The 25,142-nt window shown below is 41.2% G+C and overlaps 1 protein-coding gene across 27 annotated transcripts in view; it reads right to left on the bottom strand.

The window, feature by feature from the left end:
• Positions 1-939: 939 nt before the first annotated feature.
• The window catches only part of rims1b (regulating synaptic membrane exocytosis 1b), a 71,921-nt gene continuing 47,718 nt past the window's right edge, over positions 940-25,142 (bottom strand). For 4 of the 27 annotated variants that reach the window (XM_034582066.1, XM_034582093.1, XM_034582074.1 and 1 more), the window contains 17 exons: positions 23,161-23,314; positions 22,207-22,323; positions 21,691-21,753; positions 19,173-19,292; positions 18,263-18,352; positions 16,756-16,833; positions 16,142-16,207; positions 15,322-15,435; positions 14,687-14,793; positions 13,725-13,828; positions 13,446-13,606; positions 8,923-9,140; positions 5,219-5,363; positions 4,974-5,086; positions 4,197-4,298; positions 3,831-3,970; positions 940-3,727 (listed from right to left, as the gene is read on the bottom strand). In XM_034582066.1, coding sequence (XP_034437957.1) covers positions 3,512-3,727; positions 3,831-3,970; positions 4,197-4,298; positions 4,974-5,086; positions 5,219-5,363; positions 8,923-9,140; positions 13,446-13,606; positions 13,725-13,828; positions 14,687-14,793; positions 15,322-15,435; positions 16,142-16,207; positions 16,756-16,833; positions 18,263-18,352; positions 19,173-19,292; positions 21,691-21,753; positions 22,207-22,323; positions 23,161-23,314 — 2,108 coding nt within the window. In that variant the 3' untranslated portion in view covers positions 940-3,511. Of the gene's footprint in view, positions 3,728-3,830; positions 3,971-4,196; positions 4,299-4,973; positions 5,087-5,218; positions 5,364-8,922; positions 9,141-9,195; positions 9,926-13,042; positions 13,196-13,445; positions 13,607-13,724; positions 13,829-14,686; positions 14,794-15,321; positions 15,436-16,141; positions 16,208-16,755; positions 16,834-18,262; positions 18,353-19,172; positions 19,293-21,129; positions 21,318-21,690; positions 21,754-22,206; positions 22,324-23,160; positions 23,315-25,142 lie in introns of those variants that run through there. The other 23 variants (XM_034582287.1, XM_034582109.1, XM_034582101.1 and 20 more) reach the window with 23 other exon arrangements.

Genomic DNA, 25,142 nt, shown 5'->3' with positions numbered 1-25,142 from the left:
ATTTTTATTTTAATGACGTAAACTATAGCAGCTCCATTGGAGAGAGCCCTGATCGAGCCCCTCTGCTCTGAGGGCTTCCTGTTGTTGTTTATCTGTGTATATAAATTCATATCTCTTATATATTTGTGTAAACCAATACAAATCAAATGAAGGTCCACGCAGCTGTCTGCACATTACGTGATTGTTTCCTGTAACAAGTATGAAACATCATCACTCGTGGTTCCCAGAGGATGACTCCTAATTGACTTGATGATCCCCAGACTTTTCCACTTGAATTACCATGAGGTTGACATTTGGGGTTTTGGATGAAAGAACTCAACAAAAATGCTAAGATAATTGGATGAGTCCTCAGCTCAACTTGAGTTCCATGCTGATCAACAAATGTTAGCATACTATATTAAACTGAGCTGGGACACCTGATATAAACAATAGCCCTGGTAAACCTCAGCATGTTGGCATACTGCAGAGACTCTGACTCTGTTGAACAATGGTTACAGTTGATTAAAATAGATAATATAAGTCTTTAAAGTTATGAATAGACTGGTGGTCTGGTTGTTACATTAGTAGTTGTTAGTACTTATTTATTTCCACATATCAGGGAGAGATCTGCTAATATATGAAAACAGAAGAAGTCATGTAAACCATATCATATCCAGTATGTCTGTGTATCCTACTTATACAATGCAACAATTACAATGTGCAAATGACTGATTTGAATTTATAGGTTCCAAAGTTGAGCCTGAGATAAATGAAGCAAGGAATGAGGTCGTTTATGGGACTAAAGAAAAAGCTTTCCCACAAACATGCCAAGAAGAAAAAAGTTTTTCACTGTGACCTTTTGGCATAATGTCAAAGGTAACTGCAGGCTGACAGTATAATAAGAAATTAAATATATATATGTGTTATTTTGGCTAAGTGAGACATTACAAAGAAGGCAAGTTTTCTTCCACACATTCTTTTTATTTGTAAATAATAAAAATGAACTTTTTTTTAAATATAAAACATACACATAATTTGAGCCACATCTGTTATACAAACAAGAAATGTTGCAGTGAATGCTTTACTTTTTTCTAATTTTCTTTTTGTTTCAGTGGAACACAGAAGTTGTAAACAATCAGCAATTTTTTTTCCTGTTAATACTGACAAAGAAAAATTAAGAAAAAATAAAAAAGAAGGGGAAATCAGCTTCACCGGACGATGAAAAGAAAGGTCAACTCTTCTGAAGTGGGACTGAACATGGTCGGAGTTCAAACACTGGGCTTGAAGCACAAAGAAGTGTTCACACGTCGACTTTGAGAGCAGTGGTACACCTGGAGGTTTGGCGGCTGTGTGCTTGAGCTCAGCCGCATGTGACCCATGTCCACCGCTCTGTGTTGTCCCACTGCATGGTCCCTATTGACGTATTAATCGCTCCCCATTACATGACTTGGCCCCTGTGCAGTTATCACTCAGCCCAATGAAAACCCAGTGCATGGCTGTTGAGTATTTACAGTGTGTGACTCTCTGTGCATCTGCATTAATTCTTTATATAATTTAACAGTTCATGTGTTAGCATATCTGAAATCATTATGTTGAAACATAATTCATATTTCCATATAAGTGGATCTGATTTGTACATATTTATTAATACATCATCTCAGCCCCTTGGAGGTATACTATGATGTGGAATAACAGTAAGAGGGGCTGTGAGGTCTGCTCAGTACTACCATACAGTACAGTACATCTTCCAGAGGTTCGAGGAAAGACATCAACACAATCTTGGGATTTAGTTTGAGAGACATTCAGCACCGGACTGAGGGACGTGGAGTGGACTGCAGTTGAGATCAGATGTCTTTGCGTAATGGGAATGGCTTCTGTTTCTTGGTTTTATTTCTTTAATATTCAAGTACGAGCAAACTGTACAACTGCATGCAACATACAAGCGGCCCTAGAGTATGTGGAACTAACACACGTATCTAGGTCAGTATCTTTTTTTGTATCTGTTCTGTTTTACAAAAATGTGCATGCAGCTTGGAACAGGTTCCTAAGTCATGCTGGCCCCGCCTCTTCCTCGATGGGAGGAGTCTGCGGGCCAAACGGAGGATGGGCATTAGTGTTGACGTCCGGACAGATCAGTCTGATTGGTTACTTCGACATTCACAGAGACAAACAAGGGAAACTGTGAGCCATTCTTCTCCTCTGTTTGTTTGTGTGTTTTCTAATATCTAGACAAAGAAATGAACCGAATGAGTGACGGTAGTAATTTCTTTTTTTCCTTTTTTTTAACGTCATGTGTTTTTTTTCAAAAAGTTAGACTTTTTGTCATAAAAAAATCAAGCTCTTGTGCTTGTGTTAAAATTTCAAAATAATGTAAACTAAGGGTTGGATAAAAACCTCAAACGTGCTGGGGTGTAGGACTGCACTTCCCCGAAAAATGTGAAAAATGAAACGCTCCTATCTTGCTGTTGCACAGGTGAACAAAGATTTATATTTTAAATTTTTTTTACAGTGATGTTGTATCCTTGTGATTTCAAAGTGACATAAATCTTATTTATTGGTCAACCTCTTGAGGCCTAATATACATCTATACAAAGACGACTGGCCTGGACTTCTGCCAGAGGTGCAACAAGGAAAACAACTCTGCCCGCTGTCAAGTGTAAAAATCTAAGCTGTGGCAATATCATTAGCACCCCCCTTGAATAACACTTGCAGACATTTAATAGTTTTTATATCCTTTTTTTATCTCTTGTATTTAGTTTTTTCTCACCATGCACACACCAGACTGACAACATTATCATGAGCATTTTACACACTCTAAAAAAATTTTGTGCCAGTAGTAACAAAGGGAAAGAAATAAACGACAAAGCAAACACACTAAAACAGTGTGGCCTCAGAGCAGCCATGGTAAACATATTGAAAAGAGAGGGTCCTTTGACAGAGAGCGGGACCAGTGATGTGGCTCCAAGGTCATAGGCACCAGAAGAAGGCCCTGTGCTTCCAGACTGAATACCCAGGTGGGAGCACCCTGCCCTGGGGGCAGGAGTGCCGGCAGTCTGTTGGGGTTCTGGAGGAGGCCACTGCAGAGAGGACTGTGCCAGCTGCAGGTGTGGAGGGTGATCACCTCTGTCTCGAGTCCATACATTCCGACGCTTACATACATTTCTTTGCTATTGTTGATTCAGTTAAAAACCACCCTGCTTCACTTTTGATTCTCTGACACTGTTTCGTCTCCTGTCTCAAGAGCTACAGCTCGTCTGTGGACAGCCCTGCCTCTTCAGCATACACAGAGAAAAAACAATACGATTTTTCATCGAATGGATATGAAACACTGAAACGTGGCGCTCCCTACAACAGACAAAATTAACCGCGACAGGAGTGATTGTCAGATCTCAACAAAGCTTTCTCGTTGTGACTGTTTCTGATTGTTGTTCTACATTTCCGCTATTAGTTTTTTCCCCCTCTCTCTATTTGTCTCTCTACTGTTAGTTTCTTGAGTTTGTTACTCGCCGAGCGGTGTAGAGCTGTTGGTCCACTAGGATCGGACTCCCGCAGGTCCAGAGGAGTCAAGTGACGACTGGGAAGCTCGCCGTGTTAGGGAGGCAAGTGTCGGGTCCACCAAGGAGGATGGTGGGAATAACTTGTACCAACCAATGACTGTGCTTGATAAGTCCAGTTCCTCCAATAGGATTTGTGCAACTCCCATGAAGCTTTTATGGTCCATGCGGCCGTAATCTCCCCATACAATCACCTGAAAGAAAATTATTTTCTGTCAAATTACGCAGCTCTAGTTCATCCTGCTGAATCATATTGTTGGTGTCATATTCTGCTGAGGAAACACATGTCCCACTCACCTGTAAGACTTTACCCTGTGGGCTTTCCTCAAATAGCAGTGCTTGCTGGTACAGTGGGTCAAGTGTTTTCCGTGCAATCTTGGTTTTCTTTTTGGCTACGTACGCTCCATTATTCAGCAGGTAGACCTTGACATATGGAGCTGAATGCAGAGACAAAACAACAGAAAAAGCCATTAGTGGGGAACAGAGTGTGTCGTCAACACAATCTCGATCAGATCTCACATGTCTTTATGAGGAAAAGCTTCAGCTGAGTGTATGCACTGGATTACAATGCCTGGGTGTATATCACATAATAATGCTGTCTTGAGAGGGAGATAGGGAGGAATTAGTTGCTCTTCAGTATCTAAATGTGGGTCAGGTCATTACCAGGGAGAGATTTGGATCCTGGCTTTTGTATGAGTCCTCGAGCTCTGATGACTTCCACCTCCAACTGGCTCTTCTTCTCCATCATACCGATCTGGATATCACCTGGGAAACAGACGAAGAGCAGGTCTAGAATTAGAACCTTGCACTTGTAATCCAACCAGTCTAGAACTTTATGATGTCAAGGTGAAGTTGACCTTTGACCTTTGGGAAATAAAATGCCATCATGCTATCCCATAAGGCATTTGAGTGAAATTTTGTCATAATTACTCTAATGCAATAATTCTTGCATTATGGTCACAGGGGACTAATCTGCTTAGTTCATTCTTGAATCCAAGTGAATGTTTGAACCAAGAAATTCTCTAGAGTTGTTCTTGGAATATCTTGTTCATGTGGACAGGTCGGATGGACACGGCTGTAGCAGGTGCACACGCATAAAATCATGGAGCAGATTAATGATGGCAGTAATACTCTTAATAGATTAAAACAGAAATAGTTGTATTTTATTACTTAAATCTTATTATATGCCATTATAATACTTACTTAACATAGCATATGTAATATCTCACTTGCAATCATCTCTAGTATAGTATAGTAGTAAACTGCTGACTTGGTATGAGTTATGACACCACTGACTGATCTGAGTAGACAGAAATACCCTAGACACATGCACTTACATAAAGTATTAAAGAAAATATCCATCCAATGTATAGGAGAAAAAAATATTAAAGAATAAAAAGGATTAACATTAATAATAGAGTAGAGAAGAGAGTATCATACCTATTGCAGGAGTAGCCAGTGTTTGCCTGCCCACTAACTGAGCTGGTCCCAGACCATCCAGGAAGTCACTGAACTGGCTGCTGGCACCCAGATTCACTCCAGAGAAGATGAGACTAGACAGAAAACACAGAAATACAGTTTTGAATATCCATTTCCATTCCATCCAGTGTCGCAGGGAGAGCTGAGCCAATCCCATCTAACATTGGGTGAGAAAAAAAATGATAAAATGAGTGTGGTTTCCTCACTTTCCTTCCGAGTTGCAGCTGTTCATGCTGCCATTGTTGGACTCTCTGCTGGGCTGTCGACTCATGTTCCTGGTCAGCTCCACTGCCATTCCAGTCTCGGTGCTCCTCTGGATAGGTGCTCCCTTCTCTTTCTTACTCTTCCCCTCTGGATGGAACAGGAACGATGGAGGGAAAAAAAAATCCCAATGATGATGTCAGAGATGCTATTGTAGTTAGTTTTCACTTCACTCAGAATAAAGGTAAAACTCTTTTTACCCTGTATCATGCTGATTCTGTTTAAGGAAGATAATGTGGAAAACAGCACACATGAAAAGAGCAAAGCTGGCACACTGACTCCAAACCACAGAATTATGAAAGTAGACAACAACAATTGAATTCCTATGGAATCTATGTCAAGTTGATATAACAAAAACATTTGTCTGATGGAATAAATTTAGAATTTGGAATTATGTGTGTCATAATCTGCAAAAGACAAAAATTGTGTTTAATTTGTAATAATTTGACATTTTGGGAAATTCATACAGAGAGCTGAGCAGGATTTTCTCACCCAATTCTTGGCGAGAGAGCAAATAAGCATATTTCCCAAAATGTCAAAAATTTCCTTCAAACTATTTTACTGTTGATGCAAAACATGTTTCATTTAGAACATGAAAAGTAACAAGAGGACAAAAAAATTCCATTTTTTAAACCTTGATGCTCCTCACATGATTTTTAGTCATGAGTGTAAGATATAGTACATTTCCCATGAAGCATCTCGTGCCATTCTATCAAGCAAACACCTACTTCAAAAAACTTCACATGCTCAGTGTGTAAATAAGTAGCCTTTACACTGAGGACAAATGACTGGTGACATTGCTATGAGATCATCAGGGTTATTTTTTCCATATTAAGAGAAAGATTTCCTAGTTGTGGTTAAATAAAAGCCAAAAACATTATTCTGAAAGAGCCCAACTTCCAAAGCATTTTTATCCATGGATAAATAATCAACTATTAGTTGCTTCCTCAATCATGGTTACAGGAAGTAAAACATCACAGATGCAGTTAAGAAGTCTGTGATCTCCCTTTGTAAGTCACAGCCAAAGTCGCACCCATGTCCTGCTGAATCCAGAAATGGTAGTAAACAGGAAATTGTTGTGTAGAAAAAAGAACAACACTGTGTGAAGTCTCGGACTGGGATGTGTCCACCTCCTGACTCAGAATATGGGCTTATTCTATCATCCCTTTTATATGATAAGCAGTCAACAGCACATATAGTCATTCCAATATATAACCTAGAATAAAACGTTACCTGTATTAACTATTACCTCGTGATCCCATGACAATCCTCACGTTTAAAAACTGAAACATACGTCTCCCTTACCTTCACTTGCTCACATCCATCATGAACAGGACTGACTTCTCAAATTAAGCTTGATCTCTGCACTATCTCCACTTCCTCTCTCTCCTCTCTACGTGAGGCAGAGAGGCTAAAGGACCCCCTTAGGCCTAATGTTCTCTAATAGCTTTTTATGTCTACTACAAAGAGGGGGAGCACAGCACTTGGCTTTCATCGTGAGTCGTACACCACCCTGTGGTAAAAGTGGCTGCCAGGCTCGGACCAGCGAGACTCTGCACTGTGGCTGGGAGCTGAGCTGCGAGGGGCTCTCAGCTGGCCACGATGTTCTGGAGCTCTCAGGAACATAATTATTTGGTCGTTTGTCTTCGCGACACGTGTTGGGGGAGGCAGAGGTTTTGTCTTTTACAAAACAGAAGCACACTTGCAATTTGTGGTGCTCCGGTACAATCTGCCCCTCAGGACAAATCCACTGAAAACACAACGATTGCCTCAATGCGAAACACGGTTTCATAATTTGGTGAAATCATTGCGGACATAGATTACATGTGGTGGAGATTAAATAAAAGCTTTTGGGGAATGAGTGTCGCAGGGAAATCATGTTGTTAAGGGCAACAGTAATCCAGGCAAACAGAAGGTACATGAAGCTGTATGATAAACTGAAGGAACCAATCGGGCTGTGTCAGAGAGTCCAGGTTAAAAAGATCAGCACACAACACCAGCACTTGCTGATCAATGTCTATTTCACGGAGGTATTGATCAGCTTTTGTCATCCAAACATCACAGAGCAGGAAAAATACGCAAGATACACAAATAGTGTCATTACTCAATTGTTTGTAATCTGCCTGATCAGTTATTGTGCCGTGCTGGACAAAACAATGTGATGCACCAATAATGGACCAAAAATGCAATTTTGTCTGATTCTGGTGCTGATTTCTTCAGTATCTTGGCGCTTTATATATAAATACTTTATATTTACATTGGTAGCAGGTCCTCTCTACGGAGGCAGCCATGTTTTTTACAGTGGATAAACTAAACATCTTTTGAGTTTTAATGACTTCGGAAGGCTACCACAGGTTCTCTGTCATGTTTGGAAGGGGAGGGTGAGGTGAGGGGTATTCAGCTGCAACATGCAACTTCACCACTAGATGTCACTAAAGTCTACACACTGAACCTTTAAGATAAGCCGCGTTATTTAAATAACATATGGAATCATTGGAATTATTAACAAATCATTTAAAATAAATCAATTTTAAGATTATGTTTGGGGAAGGTTAAACTAAGGCTTTGGCATAACATTTTTTTTTAAATGAAAAGTTGATAGTAACCACAGACTCATCCATCACTTTAGCCTCCAAACTTTTACTATATTAAACCAACGTCTGTTACTTGTTAATATCTCCTCCACATTACTCTGTGTAATTCATAAAAATACAGGAATCTGGCTTAACAGCAGACTATCAATCAAAATTCATATTCAATATTCAACTCAAAAATTAAAAATCAAACTAGGAAAACTAAAGGATGTCTTCCGCCAACCGTAAAACTAACTCATGCTGCCCAATCAACACTCCAGCAGTTTAACTCTGTATCACAGTGCATTGTGCTTTACTCATCATTGTTCTCTCCATCAGTCGGTGGGATGGACATCCTTCCAGTCATCTCATGTGATTCATTTATAAAACTCCACTGATGAAACTCCCAAGCTACCTCACGTCTCTTCTCTCATTTAAAACCAGTCACTACATGATCCAGTAACTGTTTTACCTTTGATATCCACTGCACTTGCACTAATGTTGGCAGAACAGGGTTCAGGTGACATGCATCTTTTTAATGGAATGAGCTGTAAACTGTCCTACATCTGCAGTCTTACACTCCCCTCTGGGATTTTACTTCTTTGTATTCTGATGTTTTTCATGATTCTTCTAATTGTTTTAAACGCGTCCTTGTGTTGCTTTTATTTAGTAACTCTTTGTTCTTTCGTATTTATTTGCTGATTGTGGATGTTTCTTGTTCTCAGTTCTGTCTTGAGAAAGATGACAGGCATGACAGCCTGTTTATAGAAGGATCAAATAAACAACGTCTTCAGAGAAGTGATGCCACCTCCTTTACACTCAGCTCAACTTAGAAGGAAGATGATTGGCTCGACCCCATATTTGAGCAGCATGTTGTTGTTACTGCCTTTATTCCACAGTAACCCCCCTCACACCCTGAATGTGACATGCTGACACTATCACACCAATATAAATATATGCAATAATGATTCATGTGCGTTCTCTTTTCAGCAGAAAATTAGCCACATTCATATCACACATAACCAGTGGGCTCCAGGGCCACCACTGAACATTTTAGAGTTGCCATGGCAACTCACCGGGGCCACTGATCTGTGAAGTGCTGCGACTGCGACGGTTTCCAACTATGGCCACCACCCGTGCACTGAGGCTGGAGCGTCTCTTCTTGCTGCCGCCACCCACAGTGCCCAGCGCCGTGTCTGATTGGCTGCCGTCAGTGCGTTCCTGGGTGTAGATCTCCCCGCTCACGCTGGAGCTCTTCAGCATGTTGCGGCCCATCGACGACCGCATCTGCCGGCTGGAGAGAGAGACAGAGAGAGAGAGAGAGAGAGAGAGAGAGAGAGAGGAAGATGCTGAGTGGCACTGTGATCTGGTGTGATGGAGAGGGGATGACTTTCAGGTCTCAACTTCCACTATACTGTACCTTCCTTTTAGTAGAACACAGACACAACATGGTGGATTTACAAATGGTGGAAGACGATGATTTCAAGCTGACTGTTGTTGAGTGATGTTTAATCAAACGTGAATCAAATAACAGATGAGTGAAAAGGGAAAATGATGCTGACATATCCTACTTAATAAACACAGCACACAACTGAAACTAACATCGAATTTTGTGTAACACGACTGTGCTGTCATTTCAGTCACTACTCTATTGATGATCTCATGAGATTATCCAGGTTCAAATCAAATTGGAGTCAAATAAAACTCAATTTTTGGGGGGGTAAATGATAATGGTTTCATGTATATAAGTTCCTCAAACAAGCCACTGCACGAGAGCAGAAGTTGCTCAGTGCTCCATGCTGCCTCCTAGGGGCTCGCAGGAGCTGCCGCATGTCCATTCCCTCAGAGGGCGTGAAAGTGCTGCAGGAAAGCCCGGCTACACTGCCCCTGTCACCCATACTTGCCGCTCCCAAGGGAGCCAAGGAACAACTGGGGAGGGGCAGGTTGGCTTCCACTGCCCCCTGCAGGGGAGTCAGGGAAGGGCGTGCAGCAGAGGGGTAGGTTGGGAGGGGAGGATCCAGGTCTGGAGGACGGAGAGGGTCCGGGCAGTCACAGCACAGGATGCATGCAAGGAGGGATCTGAGACATGCAGTGGGGTTGCACAAACACACACACACACACACACAGACACACACATAACACAATGACCAAATAAAACAAAAATGACAAACAAAATAATGTACATAATGGAAACTGGGGTGCAGTTGTGCTTAGGACAGAAAAATCTGTCCTTGTGTTTTTTTGTGCCTGAAACTGCTCACAAGGTCATTTCAGGAATTTGTACATTTCAAAATGATTTTTAAATCATTCTCTTTATTCTGAAATGTCAGGTTTTGGGGAATCAAACCGGTGATATTAAATAAAAGCTAAAAGGAAAGCAAACATGAATTCTCTAATCATGCAATGATTTACACGTGTGGCATCCAATTGATTATATGAAACTGATAAGACACAAATGGCAGGGGAGAAAGGTTGAAGAACAAGGATTAAAAGAGAAGATGATAAAAGGGTTTGATATTTAAGTGCGACCTCACTGCCTCTGTATGAACAGACCATCAAACTCACTAGAGATATTAATACCCCACTCTGAGTGAATACTGATCTGAGACCAGCTGTCCATCCCTGGTTGACCCATTCATATCCCCTCTGTCTAAAAACTGAGCCCTGGTCTGAATCATAGATAAACTACATGACCGGTTTTCTAAAACAGACTGACTGCTTATTTTTAAATAGATGGGAACTAACTTAATTTTCTGCTTTTGGAATTCAAACCTGTGTTTTTCAGTTTATCTGATTGCAGCCTTATTATTTAACAGACACAAACGTCACTGCTGCCTGAAACAGAGCTTGACGTTTAGGTTAAGCATTTAGAAGCATATCAATAATTTTAGTAGCACAATGATAATTTTTTTATCAATAAAGGGATATGAGAAGACAGCTGTCACAGGTTCAGTATCTTGCCCAAGGACACTTTGTAATGCAGACTAGAGGAGCCAGGAATCAAACCACCTCCCTTCTGGATAATGGATGACCCTCTCTACCTCCTGATCCACAGCCCCCGCCACTGGGGGCTTCGTTGCACCCGATCTTTTGACGTGATGAATAATTCATTTCATGCTCTGCGTTCACTGCCATTTAATTAGCGAACGAACTAGCTAAATCTAACTATCCAGCTCCCTCCTCGGAAGTCTACAGCTATAAAGAGTGGATTACATGATTTACATTGCGTCCGGCACAGTGGCCCTGTCGTCATCATTTTTGTGTTTTCAACCTTTTTGAAAAACCAACAAACAAACCAAAATAAAGGCTGCTTGGCCTACATTTTCAGCATAAACTGTGCTATAGATTTTACAGTTAGAACACATTTCTTTTTAGTAGCAAAAGCTAGTAAAACGGTAGCACTGTCGAGCCCTGTCCTAAGAGCTGATTTGCCGACATCATCTGCACTGTAACTGTTTATCTCTCTTTATTCACCTGACACATATAAACACATATTAAAGATGGAGATTTTCTCACATTACACTTCATCAAAGAGGACGTCGCAGACTCTGATGAGTAAAATTGGTGGAATTCCTCTTTAACTTCATTTATATTTGTTCATATGGATGCAAGTAGCCAGTAAACGTCATAAACACAATATGACAAAAGTATGTGGACAGGGTTTTCTATGGTGATGTTTGATGTGAGGCTCATGCGAAAGTACATGATAATATAATAATAATAATAATAATAATAACGTGCCTCCAGCTTTGCGGTGACAACCTGTTAAATGTGGAGGAACCAGACAACTCTTCACAGTGTCCTGACCTCAACACCAGCCAACACTTCGGGATGAGCCAGGCTCTTACTAGCCTCACTGATGCTCTTGTGGTTGAAGGGGAGCAAATCCCATGTAGCATCAATCACAATTCATTGACAACTCAGAATTCGTTCTTATATTGGTTGTCCACATACTTTAGCCATTTTGCTGAGATTGTGTTTGGTTTGAAAAGAGAAACTAACACACACTCTCTCTCCCTCCTTCTCACCTCCCACTCCACAAAGTGTGTCAGAGGCTGTGTGGCTGTGCTTTTATAAATCTCTGTTGGGATTGATCCGTGGTGAGGCCATAAAGAACAGACCCCTCTCTCCTCCTCCCAGACCTCAGTACATTAGCCAGCTAATAAGCTGCACTACATCACCACCTGGTCCACGACGGACCACTGGGATAGGGTTGTTTGTCCCTGTCAAATCACTGACACTGGAAGTGTGTTTGTGTGCGAGACAAGAGCATGAGACTTTTTATTGCTTTTTAGTTCTTAATCAATCTTTTATTTTTATTTTTTATTCCTACTGAGTTACGCTTGGAAGTTTAGTTTCTAGTTTCATTATTTTTATGGGCAAATTCTTTTTACATTCAATAATTAATAATCAGATTCAGACTAAGCTGAAAACAATTAATGTGGATTTTAATTTTATATGAGAAGGAAAATATTCTACCTTAATTCTTAGAGATTTCACTTATTTAATGTTGCATCTATTGTTGAGTGACCATTGGGAGACACATTTTAAAAGGATGGTGAAAAATAAATGCAGCAGAGGGAAAATGTCCATTTTCAGTCTCTTGTATGGTTCAAGCTCCAAAAACTATAGATACATTTCCCGCAATGCAACGTATGCGTGTCTGCTCAAATCCAGCATCTCCATTAGTAAAACTTTTTACGTGATCCCATATTCTGACAATCCTGTTCGGGAGGACGTACTGGCACAAGTCAAAAAATTTGTACGTGTATAATTGACAGAGTGCTCCTTTAAACTTGTTTGGGATTCACACAAAGCCCTAATAAAATCAAATGAATTGTTCTCATAAGAGTGAGACTAACTGCACCTCGAACATGAGCAGGATCACAACTCTTCAACCAGATGATTTGAGCCCATCCCTGTGTCCCTCCTGCTCTAGTGTCATTGAGTTAGACATTGAACCCCCCCTGCAAGTTGAGGGAAAACTGTTCTGTAGCCCATAACCTAACTTTGGAAGGTGCAAGCGAGGAAGGAAACTGTCTTCCCTGCAGAGATCTATAAGAAACTGTCTGTAATTGTTGCCATTACAAGTTTCCATTGTGTGCTGTTGTCTTTAACGGATGGGAATGTGGGGAATGAAGATGTATTTTGTGCCATCATCAGTAAATTCACCATTGGGCATCTATTGATGTTTACCTGGACTCCCTGGTGTCTCCTGTAACAGTGTGTCTCCTGAGCTTCAACTCCGCAGAGAAACGTCTCTTTCCTGTCGCCCTCCTCCTCTCCTCCTCCCCATCCACCCCCCACGAGATCCTCCTGTCCTTCTTCTCCTCCTCTAATGACTTGGATCTGAGTTCAGTGTGTTTGGATCCACCGTTCATCATGTATGTGTTTATATGTGTGTGTGTGTGTGCGAGGACACAGGGCATGCAGAGAGACAGAAACATGCAGACATGCATAAATAAAAAAGAAAGACACACACAGTGATTAGCATGCATAAAACAGACAATACACAAACATGTACGGTAGGTGTATTTCAGAGAGGGTGAACTGGCTGTATGTGAGTAACTGTGGTTAAGAGAAGCCAATGAGGACTGACCTGAGTCGTCCCCCAGGCCGTTCTGATTGGATGGACATGTAGCTGGTGCTACTGAGGCGGGAGGCACTGCTGGCATGGGAGATGACTGACACATCGCTCATATCACTGTCTGATGATCTCGCCGACATGTTGTCGCTGCTACGCCGCTGTTCCGCATACATCTATAAACAGAGAGAGAGACGTGCAGGAGGGGAGAGACGTGATGATTTTGCACAGAAAATGTGTCATTTATTTATAACTCATCAAGTGCAGGAGGAGGAGGAAGAAATGGACGCTGACCTCCCGTTTGGTCTTGAGGTCCGCCTCAGGGTCGTGGGAGGCTGAAGGCCGGTAGGAATGTACTTTCATCTGCAGCTGTCGGGCTCGCTCCTCTACTGCGAGGGCTGGGACAAAAAGACAGAAGAAAGAGAGAGAATAAAGGAATAAGAGAGAGAAGAAAAAAAACGTTTTAAATGAGAAGCATTTGTGTGTTCTCAATGAGAGAGACCAGAGTATCTTGAGGATGCAGGATCAGGTTTCTGACACTAGATGGAGCATGATGTGTACTGATCGGTACTGATGTTCCATCATATTAGGATAAAATGCTATTTGACGCTATGCTGGGTTTAAAAAGGTGGGGAAAGTCAGATAGGGATGTTATGTTGTTATGACAGAAATCAACAGCTAAAGCATAAATACTGTGACTGTCTACACAGATCATTAAAGCACCTTTTTAATCCCACCTGGCAAACCCCACCCATCTGTCAGCTATAACCAACAACAAGAGGTAAGAAGGAACAGAGCAATCATTATGCTCTAAGCTGGCACACGTCTGTAGTGTAGCCATCTTCAAAAAGGTTGTTGAGTTGATTAGAATGATGATACACAGTGTTATTCTCTGCATAGGCTCCCTCACCATCTGTTTGGTAGAGCCTGATCATCCACCAAACACTCCAACAACTACTTTGATTTAAAGCTGACAATGTGTTGTTATATGCTCATAAAACTTCCTTAAAAAGTGATAGCTTTTTCTAAAGTGATAGCAAAAGGTAGTGTTACCGAGACAAAGACACTTGATAAGTCTTTGCATTTTGTGCTTTGTGTTTAAAGATGTAACAGCTTTATCTCAGTCTCAGGTCTCTGCAAGTGAAACTAAGACATCTCCAAAACTCCACATTATTTGTTAGGCATATATTGGTGTATATAAATGCAGAAAATAGCTTTTAACAATTGAACAATTGAACTGCTCCCACACAACATACCTTGCTCTACGCTGCTGCTCTTTGCAGGGAGCTGCGGCAGCTGCCTGCCCCTGCGACCTGATGAGGGAGTCCCCGTTGGAGGAGAGGGGCTGCCGTGAGGATGTGCTCTGACGGTCAGGAACATAACGACACAAGCAGAGAGGAAAGGATAACGTCCTGTTATAGCTGTATTCCTCATTAACTGAAGTGGCGCTAATAACAAAATCATAAAAGCAACAATCTGCCAATACTTAAGGTCGACAGGGCAAGTTGGGAGAGGAATGAGTCGGAGTCGTCAGTAGAAGAGGCAAAGAAGGTGGCACTGTATGTGTTTATACACAGAATGCATTGTACCACAGTATTAATACATATCTCAGCTTTAAAATATTTGGATGTAATTTTACATGTAATCCTTTACACTTACAGCTTCAGACCAGATTGTTCCCAAAATGTACCTCATCTACATAACCCACTGTTTAAGATCATATAACCTGCTAACACAGATATCCTGCCTCTTCGAATGAACAGGACTTTTGTTTCCTGAGTTACGCCAAATACCTGTGGTACTTGTGCATACAGTGTTAGCACACTCAGTGCCAGAGAGAAGAAATCAGCACACAGGGGAGCAGAGGTGTTGCACTGGCAGGGACATGCACCTGTCTAGCCGTGGCGAGTTTGGGCAGGACCCAGCCAGGGCTGTCTGGCCAAAGGGCCTCAGCGGGCCCCCTCTCCCCCTACTGCCCCTCAGGATAGAGGTGGGCTGGATACGACTGCCATCAGTGGGCAGGCACCAGGAAATAAAAATAAATGAAAACATAAAACCATATAAATACAAAGAAATTGAAAAATGAAAATAGTATAATTTTGCTCTTTTCCGGGCTCATTGTGTGATTCTGTTTAATCTGCAAAGGATTTCAAATGGAACGATCCACAATCAAAATACATGTATTATATTACAATAATACAGCTAATCTATCCCTGTTTGAAAGTTAGAAAAATTCACCTATCAGCAACTCTGAAGATTACTATTTAAGTTTTAATATCTCACTTCTTTAATCTGAAAAAAACAAGTGTAAACATGACAATATTTAGTTAGACGAGAACAAAGACAACACATCAAAACCCTTGGTACTGTTGGACATGCGTTGTTGTTTCTAGTCATTTTGCTGAGCTAAACTAAACTGCAGGATGTTGTAGATTTCAACCTTCAAAGTGTCAGCAAACATCCTTTATCTTTTCAGGGGGAAAAAAAAGGTCTCATTATGTGTAAAAGTCAAATGATTGCAACTCGTAGCATGTTTATAGCTAATACTTTTCCATTTCAACCTTTTTACTGCACAAATCCAAACCAATATTCCAGATTGGACAACAACATGGTCAGACATCATCCCTCCAGTGAGAGGATCGAGGTGACAATAATGAGAGGAAATGAAATAAGGCGAGTGAGTGAATGAATACATCTATGAATGATCTTACCTGTCCCCCTCGAGGCTTTTTTTGCAGCCCCTTTGACAGTTTGGACTTGATGGATTGCTACCCTGCCTGTTTCAGCCCACAGCAACCACACAGAGAGAGAGAGAGAGAGAGCGAGAGAGAGGAGGAAAAACAAACATGGAAAATGATGTACCACACAATGGTAAAACTGAATATTGATTTATATGGCATGTTCTAAATAATGTAAAACCATAAGAATGAGACTAAATGGTTTGGTTTATAGGGTTTATAAAAGCAATATAGCTGAGAATTGTACATTTAGGGAACTTTTTTCTTCTGCCAGCAAAATTATTACAGCAAAGGAAGTGCTTTCAAGCCAGAGAAGTGAGGAAATTCAGAGCAGGTGCTCGGCAGAAAGAGCAGGTGCAGCAGAATAAAAGAGGGATTACACAGCCTTAGACCACAAATATTTACAGGAAAAGGGGAAGAAACACTGCTGATCGCAAGATCTGTGCGACGCTATCATCCACAGGATGAGCTCTGGGCTTCAGTTTAGGCTTCACAATGTGGGGTCAGGAAGGTTTAAGCAGGCAAGCAGAGCTGCAGCTCATTGTTTAAAGGTTTCGGCACAGCAGAGGAGAGCAGGCTTGATATACCTCTCCTCCTCAGGGGCTACATGTTCTACTAAGATCCGGGGACTTGGGGGAGTCTTGTGGGGCAAAGAGTTGGAGCACCTAGAAGGACAGAGGGGTGGGAGGAGGAGCATTTGGAGGTGGGGACACCAGGAGTGGTGGTTAATGAGTACAGGGACAGTCAAGGCAGTGAAACATGAAACTCTGTTTAAATGTCATGGCATATCAGTCAAAAGATTTGCCTTGTCTTTTTTAGGTCATGTTATAAATCTGAGCATCACAACGACACATAAACAAGCTAATATAGTAGTAAATACACTGGAACATATCTGGGGAGATACACTTGCTGACCTTCTTGGTGTAGATTAGATGAAGATTGATACCACTCTTATGTCTGTACGGTATATATGATGCTTTAACCTGGACACGGTTAACTTCGCTAAAGAAAGGGAGGAACTATAACCCTTATCTCCGCCCCCTCCATGCTAGCAGATGGGACACGGGCCAAACTAAAAAGTCAAAATATGTGACATTTAGGTCACAGTTGGGTCTATTCAAGTGTTTCCTTTTTGATTAGTTTGGTTCTAATAAGTTATTTGATGCTATATTAACAGGGTGGGACTGCAGTTGGACATCACCAGTGCAAGATGGCAGGCTCTGTAAAAAGGGGTATTTTGCCTTCATTCAAGAGGAGAGACCCATTTGTTGAAGCCATACTAAAACTTGAATTTTAAAAGGACATGCGCAGATTATTTCATCTTTGGACAGATTTCCCCATTTTCAGTTTTTGTGTTATTTGATTTGTTAATCACCAATAGCATTTCCTTTTATAAACAATATTTGGTTTTACGAGAGGTTATGTGTGGAATTGTTTCACCGCCATGGGTAGTGCATTTTATTAGTGTTGGAAAATAGCCAGGCTAGAAATGTCTCAGTTTTTAGTCTAACTGCTAAGCTAAGCTAACTGGCTGATGGCTGTAGCCTCATATTAAGCGTACAAATATGAGTGTGGTATTGATCTTCTTATTCAACTTTCTGGCAAGAAAAAAGCGAATTCCCTAAACGTCTTAGTTAAAACTGCCCTTAGTTAACCAACCTGGGATCCATGTACAGAACAGCATCATTATTCATGATTCATTATTTGAAATTTGTTTGCTTGTAAAGTTTAAGGAACAAAAATATCTAAAGCCGTTTCTCAAATTATAGATATTTCAAAGACTCCTAAACAGAAGGAAGATGCTTTTTTCTGAAAGTGTGCAATTGTGCAATGGCAAATTCAGTTATGTATGAAAAGGACAAATGATGTGAATTGAGGTGAAGTCGTGCAGCATTGTAAACCCATAATATTGAATATTTCAATCATGTAGTCAATAAAATACTGATTTGAAAGCTGTGACTGAAAACTATCAGCGGAGTCTGTGATTATTGACTGTGAATTCAGTTTTAAACTGAATTATCAGTATCTTCATCAGCAAATCAAATTTGATTCTTGTAATGTGTGATTTCATGTGATGTAACTTTCTTTTTATACCTGTCTCTGTCAGGGGAGTGAAAGTTGGTGTCTGGTCTCAGACAAGTGGTGCTGGCACTCCTCACTCTGTCCAGCGACGGCTGCAGGTCGCTGCACCGCCACAACATGGCAACATAGAGAGAAATACAGGAGAGAAAAAATAGAGATGGAGACAGGATGTACATGGACAGAGGATGCAAGGAGGGGTGTCAGGAAGAGGAGATAAAGAATAACGTGGCAGAACAAAGGGGTGATAATTAGGACATAGACAAAAGGAAAGAGAGAAAGTCAGAAAAAGGAGGATTATGAGGGGTGATGTTAAAAAGAGAAGCAGACAGAGAGACAAAGAGAGAAAAAGGAAGGCCATCAGACAGTGCAGTAACATGGAATGGCTCTGATGCTGTATCTCCATTTATCATAGCCAGTCATTCCTAGCGGCCATACACTGCGAGACCACTCAGATGGAAGGTTGGTGAGTTGCCATGGGAACCAGGTCTAAGTGGATGAGGGGACTGCTTGTATGTGTGTGTGTGTGTGTGTGTGTGTGTGTGTGTGTGTGTGTGTGTGTGTGTGTGTGTGTGTGTGTGTGTGTGTGTGTGTGTGTGTGAGGAAATGAATGAGTGAGGAGGAGAGCAGCCAGTGTTCACGTTTACTCTGCTGCACACACTCACAGCTGTATGTTTGTCATGCTGTTGGGTGACAACCAACAGATGGTTGACTTTGTGCCATCGCATGACATTGCAAATAATGTTTTCAGGACTAATGCGGCACAAGGATGGCAACAAGGGCTTACTGTTTGTTTAATGCTCTGCACTCGTCAGTACATGCTTAAGCCTCTGCTTTGTGTTGTCACATGAAAAAAGGGGGCGAAAGAAAAGGTTCTGGGTGGTGAGTGGACGGAGGATGGTGTGTGGAGTGGGTGTGTTCTTACCTAACCGTGACCTCATCAGTGAACCTGAGCACACGGTGTGTGAGGATGCTACGAGGCATGGTGCTAACCCCCTCTTGTCTGTGGGGTGCCTTGCTCTTAAGGCATGCGGGGAGGGTGGAGCTGTACGCCAAAGCCCCCGCCAACACCAGGCAGGGAAAGACCCGCATTGCAAAGAAAGGCGAGAGGAAACAAAAATGACACATGCAACTCAACAGAAATAAGCAGAGAGAGACTAAGTGGAAAAACACAAGCACAAAATTAAGCAGGAGGCTTCTTGCGGATGATCAGGAGACAAAGAAGCAACATTCACATTATGGTGCAAATTAAAAAATGGTTTCCTTCTCACAGCTGTATCTCACAGTTTAACAGTAAAAACAGAGAATTCTCAAAAAATAAAAGACTGGGTCGCCTTAGAGTGGAAATGTACCTGCTGCATGATGCTGGTTATGACCGGAAACAGCAAATCTCTAAATGAACACATATTCTATAGTCTTACATAATAAATGATGTAAGAGAATGAAGATGGTTCCTCTTGCCCTCCCTGTAGGTTGACCCCAAACACATATATGGAGAGATTACATGTAATACTGATTACATAACAGAATCTACAGATCTAAAGTCGTTCAGGCGGCACGTGGTGAGGAAACCAAGCCACAGTAAATCTATATAATGTGTAGGACTGTCATAAAAGGGATTAGAGCAGAACAGAGAGAAATAGAGGAAATTGCTTAGACAGGAAGTCTGTCTGTCTGTCTTTGCAGCCAGGACTGAAGCATTACTGTAAATCTGATGGATGATCATGACTTTTTAATGCTGCTTCAGAGGCAAAAAGAAAAAGAAAAGAGCTCCCTATAATTCAGAACATTCTGACGTGATGTGGTGAAAATTATGATTCAAGGATCCACATCTAAGGACCAACTAACTGTGACTGACAGATTATGTACAGTACTGCCAACCATCTTCAAATCATCTCACAAGTTTTAGACTGCCGTTACTATGTGGTACTCCAACTACAGCATTTTGTAGACGTTTGGGAAACTTGCAAGAGCAGAATTGTAAAAGTTTGAGTCCCTAATGTGGGTCAAAGTCTAGATCCTTCACTTCCTATAATGCTAATAGTATAATGCTACCAGATGTTTTATCCAAGTAAAATAAGTTTATCTATTAATAAGTTTGGAATGAGCTTGTAAGACATCGTAAAAATTCCAGGAAAGTTTTGCAGGTATTTTTTAGCAGTGAATCACTAAAGCTAGAACAATCCATCGTAAAGGGGAAAATAAAATACAGTCCGTCCAATATTTGATGAGACGTTTCGCTCACAACCAGAAATATCAACCACAAAGTCACTAGGATTCATTTTTTTGGGAGAATTCGTGTCTATAACAAATTTTGTGCCAATCCATTTCATTGTTACTCACATATTTCCATCTGGATCAACATCACAGACGTGGTGACTGACCTACACTTGGTTGTTTTTTCCAACTTATTTTCACAATATCAACCTTTGTTTATTGTTTAACTCTAACTTTAAAGATCTGACAGCATAGTTTTAGTCAAACAACACTTTATTGGCACTCGGCTTAAGATATCCAGATGGCAGAGCTCTCTCCACTGCATCTGTGACTCTCAAGAATCTATCAAAAAAAGTCAGTCTAAAAGTCTCTGAGATGTTTTTTTTATATTTGATTCACAGTGTAAAAATGTAAACGCTTCAAAGGATTGCATGATACAGAGGTGAAAGCAGCACATACATTCAGCTAAAGCAGCACATGACAAAGCAACACTCCATCCAAAGGAAACACAAGCAGCACAGCGGTGTGGGGACATATGGCCATTTATTGCGTTGCGAGAACACCGCCGCAATGAAATGGCCCAACCAACTCCACAAATGTGTCTGGGAAAGCTGGACAGGCACAGAGAGGGGTTCGCAAGAACGCCTGTTGCGCTAAGCACTTACCTGTAAATATCTTTATGGATACCGTTTACTAACAGGGGCATTTTGGGTGGGAGTGTGTTGCTGTGTCTACCTACGCCCCTGGTTTTATGAGTGGAGATCATGCACAAAAAGCAAGAGAAAAGAAATAACAATACATTTGCTGTGAGTGAAGACATCCAATGCAAAAAACAAACAAGATAGAAATGAATCAGAAGAGCTTTGACTTCTTTGAGGCCATCCATCAAGCGGGTCTGTAATCCCCTCACACACTGATCAGTGTGTTGTGTGTGTTTATGTGAGACAGTTGTGGGGGTAGACAATAGTTGGACATGAATTTATGAATGTGCTACAACTACTCGACACATATATATGTAGAATTTGTGTTCATGCAGTCGCACAGAAGCAGACATATAAGATGCAGTCAGGATAATTAACAAACTGTGTTCGCAATGACAATGTCAGCATTGTGTTACGATGAAGTTGTTAAAGTATAGTGAGAATGAAAATTATGAAAATGGTGAATTGTATTAAAATAAATCTGAATGGTGGTTGTCTTTCTTTTTTTTAAGTCCTTTTTGTTACCTGTTAGTGTGCAGGCACTCGGCACTCCCGCCCCGGATTGACCTGTGAATCTCCAGGACCTCACTGTCATTGCCATGAGGATGGGTGAACAAATGAGAAACAACCCAGAGGAAACACAAAAAAAGAATATGGCAACTCAGACAGGCAAAGTGAAGTTATGAATGACAGAAACCAGGAAATCATAATTCTGAGATTCAATCAAGTTTGAATTTAACAATAGAGAATGATATAACAAAACCAGTAAGACTAATTTCAAACTGTTAGTAGTATTAGTAGAAATTAGTTTGTTAATATCACACTGCAGACACTGAATAATCAAGACAATAGTCACGCTTTATGAAATATAACTAAATACATGTATGAACTTTTGCTGTCTCCATAAGTACATGCTTTATTAATGCATGATGGAGACCACAGTTGCTGAATGACACACAACGTTGTGTATCATCTTCTTTCACATTACTTATTGAAACAATAACCCCATCCTACGCCCACAGATACTTAAAAACAGGGTACCTGTCCTCAGAGTACTCATAGTCCGAGTCACCGGAACGTTGGTGCTCCAAGTGGGAGTCGTGGTAGCGGGAGGGGGAGTGGGAGTGGTGGCGGTTCTGATGGATCTCGTCCAGACTCCTGATGAAAGCAGAAAATGTAAACGAGGCTTGATATTTTACAGTTTAGCCACAAACCTATAAGACAAATAACAATAAATCAAAAGAAAACCAGAAGTATGGAAGTTGAATTAAGAAAAATTGAAGTCTTCATATCAGCGCAAACATAAACGCAGACATGTAAGGCTTACGTATATGTTATCACCTATCTGATATATATCATTTGGGCTCTAGTAGGGACACTAATAGAATAATGAATTCATTTCCATTCTGTTGTTCGAGTTAAGGTCTGTCCTGTCAGCTGATACATGCTCATTATAGCGCTGCACAAGCCAGTTGTATGTGATAAATCAAGGGTGTATCATTACAGGCTCGCTCATCCCCAACTATCATGGCGAGCCAAAGGTAAATATACAGTGAACAGTGTATGTCAGGGTAAGAGTCCAGCTTGCTTTAACATATTTGGCAGCCTCCTGGTCTCAGAACAATTAATAACATTGTCAGGCCAACAGCCATTAACAGAGATCTACAGCACATGGTGGTGATTCAGCCATAAAGCAGTGAGATTAAGAGCCTTAATAAATACATGTTAACAAGCTGCAACAAGGATCTGACACAAATACGTTATAGTCACGGAGACATTGCATTGGAAACACTCACACTGAGACCATTGTAGACCACACGACAATCTGAGTAAAATGATAAAACATTTGAACGTGTAATCTGAATTATATAATCTCAGTGACGGATATGTTTTGATGTAGTGTAAATCAAGCTTTTAGATACTAGCTGACACAACAACAACACGCTCTCCGCTGAGAGTTTACCAGGTGGTCGTGTTGCAGCGGGTGATGCTCACCTTTGCATGGGCACGTGTGCCGGCCGCGACCGGGCCCTGCACGAGTCCTCCCTGTGAGGGGAAACCGAGCGAGAGCGGTGCTGGGCGGCTCGCTGCTGCTCAGGCACAGCCAACGTGCTACCTCGCTCTCTCTCCCTGGAGTTACGCTCTGCATCTACACACACACACACACACACACACATGCAAAATTCAAAAACACACACAATCATACGAAAATGTTTGTTGAATCATGGATTTGTGTGAGCAGAACATACACAGACATGGATATACACACACAGCAACAGACACACACATTCAGGCATTACTTCTGTGTCCTTTGATAGGGGTGCACAAGTTGTGAGTGTTGTGCTACTGACGACCGCTTGAGATGCCATTCTCCTACAGACTGTAGAACATCTCAGCAGGATGTTTTACAGGCAAATGACCAGCTAGCACACAGGCTAACGAGTCATGTGAGCTAGCCCGAGTAGCAAACTGTTTCTGCCATGCCTCTGTCAGAGCTGAGGTTTGCTTGCAGTTCCTGTTTGAACCTTTTCACACTCTTGACGCCTTGGGGACATTTAACTACTGCAGCAGCAAACAAACACCATGGGACATAAAATGTAAATATAATACATTATGATGTATATAATACAAGACGATTATTGACACTAAGTACCAACCAATGTTTCCATATTTTTCTTGCTGCATGTTGCTGACTTGTGTTAACATTTTGTAACGTACAATAACGTTGGCCCTCCACGTTACAAGTTCTAAAAGGTAGATATGCAGAAGAGATTCATAGAGAAGTTGTTTAGATGTTGGTCCTGTTTATTTTCTTCATAAACTAAGTTATGTGACCAGCACTTGGAGCCTTTCAAAGGCTTGGATGGAGACAAAACTCTTTCAGTTGATTGATCAGTGCAAACGTTGAAAAAGATTTGTTTTTTTCTTGATTTTAAAAAGTACAAACCAGTGTACATAAAAATCCTGTAATTGGATATACTGCTTGTTGTAAATATATTATTATTATTACTAATATTTTTCCACTGAAACAAAAGCTAAGGATAGTGGGCATTGGTGCATTAAGAGCCATCTACCACACAGTGTCACTCTGACTAAAGATGTGATCCGATAAATTCCTGTGATCAATAAAGTACATTTCTGTGTTGACTAGCATTTAAAATATTAAAAGAGACACAACTCTCTATGCTTTTATCTGTTTAGGTGTACAGTCTACTGTATACAGAATATATGGTAGAGTACACATGCACAAATGTGTTCAGTAAAAATGCATTGTTTGTGCGCATGATCACAATCTGAGCTCAGTGTTTGAATCATAAAATAAAGAAGCATAATAATGCGAAACTAAGTTGCAGATTGTGAACAATCGTTTAAATTCCCCATGTGAAAAATCACACTCGATTGTGTATAGCCAATAGAAATGTATGAATATCTGAAGCAGGTCCACATTCAGCCTGACAGGAGAGGAAGCCACAGCAGAAACAGTCAAAGAACAAAGCAGTCTGTGGTGACTCTATGTCCGGTGTCCTGTAAGTGAAGTAAGCAACCTCTGAGCAGGACTAGAAGCATGCGGGTGAATGGCAGGAGACTAAGTGGAATGGCAGTGAACTACAGTAGCTCGGTGCGTCAGTGTTTCTACGGCCCAGCAGAAGAGGAGAAACTGTTCACTGCAGCCTCGCTGAGGTCCAGTACACTGCTGAACTTCAGCAGTATACAGGCTGAACACCACAGCACTGCAATTGAAAAACTAGCAGTCCAGTAGTAATATGATGAATTGCAAAAGTCTTCAGAGTGTTAACTTTTGCTGATACAGCAAAGATTAATTGTTTTAATTTGGGTGCAACTTGTTCTAAAACATACAGAGGAGCCAAAAAGGAGGCTGGAAGATTTGGGAGCATCAGAAGGAGGGAGGAGGCAAGAAGACGCTGTCTCACCCAGTGCTGGACACCTACATGCTACTACGAGGAAATACTTGGTAA

This window comes from Hippoglossus hippoglossus, chromosome 1 (assembly GCF_009819705.1).
Source record: "Hippoglossus hippoglossus isolate fHipHip1 chromosome 1, fHipHip1.pri, whole genome shotgun sequence".
In the NCBI taxonomy this organism is placed as follows: Eukaryota; Metazoa; Chordata; class Actinopteri; order Pleuronectiformes; family Pleuronectidae; genus Hippoglossus; species Hippoglossus hippoglossus.
The sequence above is the reverse complement of the archived record's forward strand: the minus strand, read 5'-3'. Positions and strand labels throughout refer to the sequence as shown.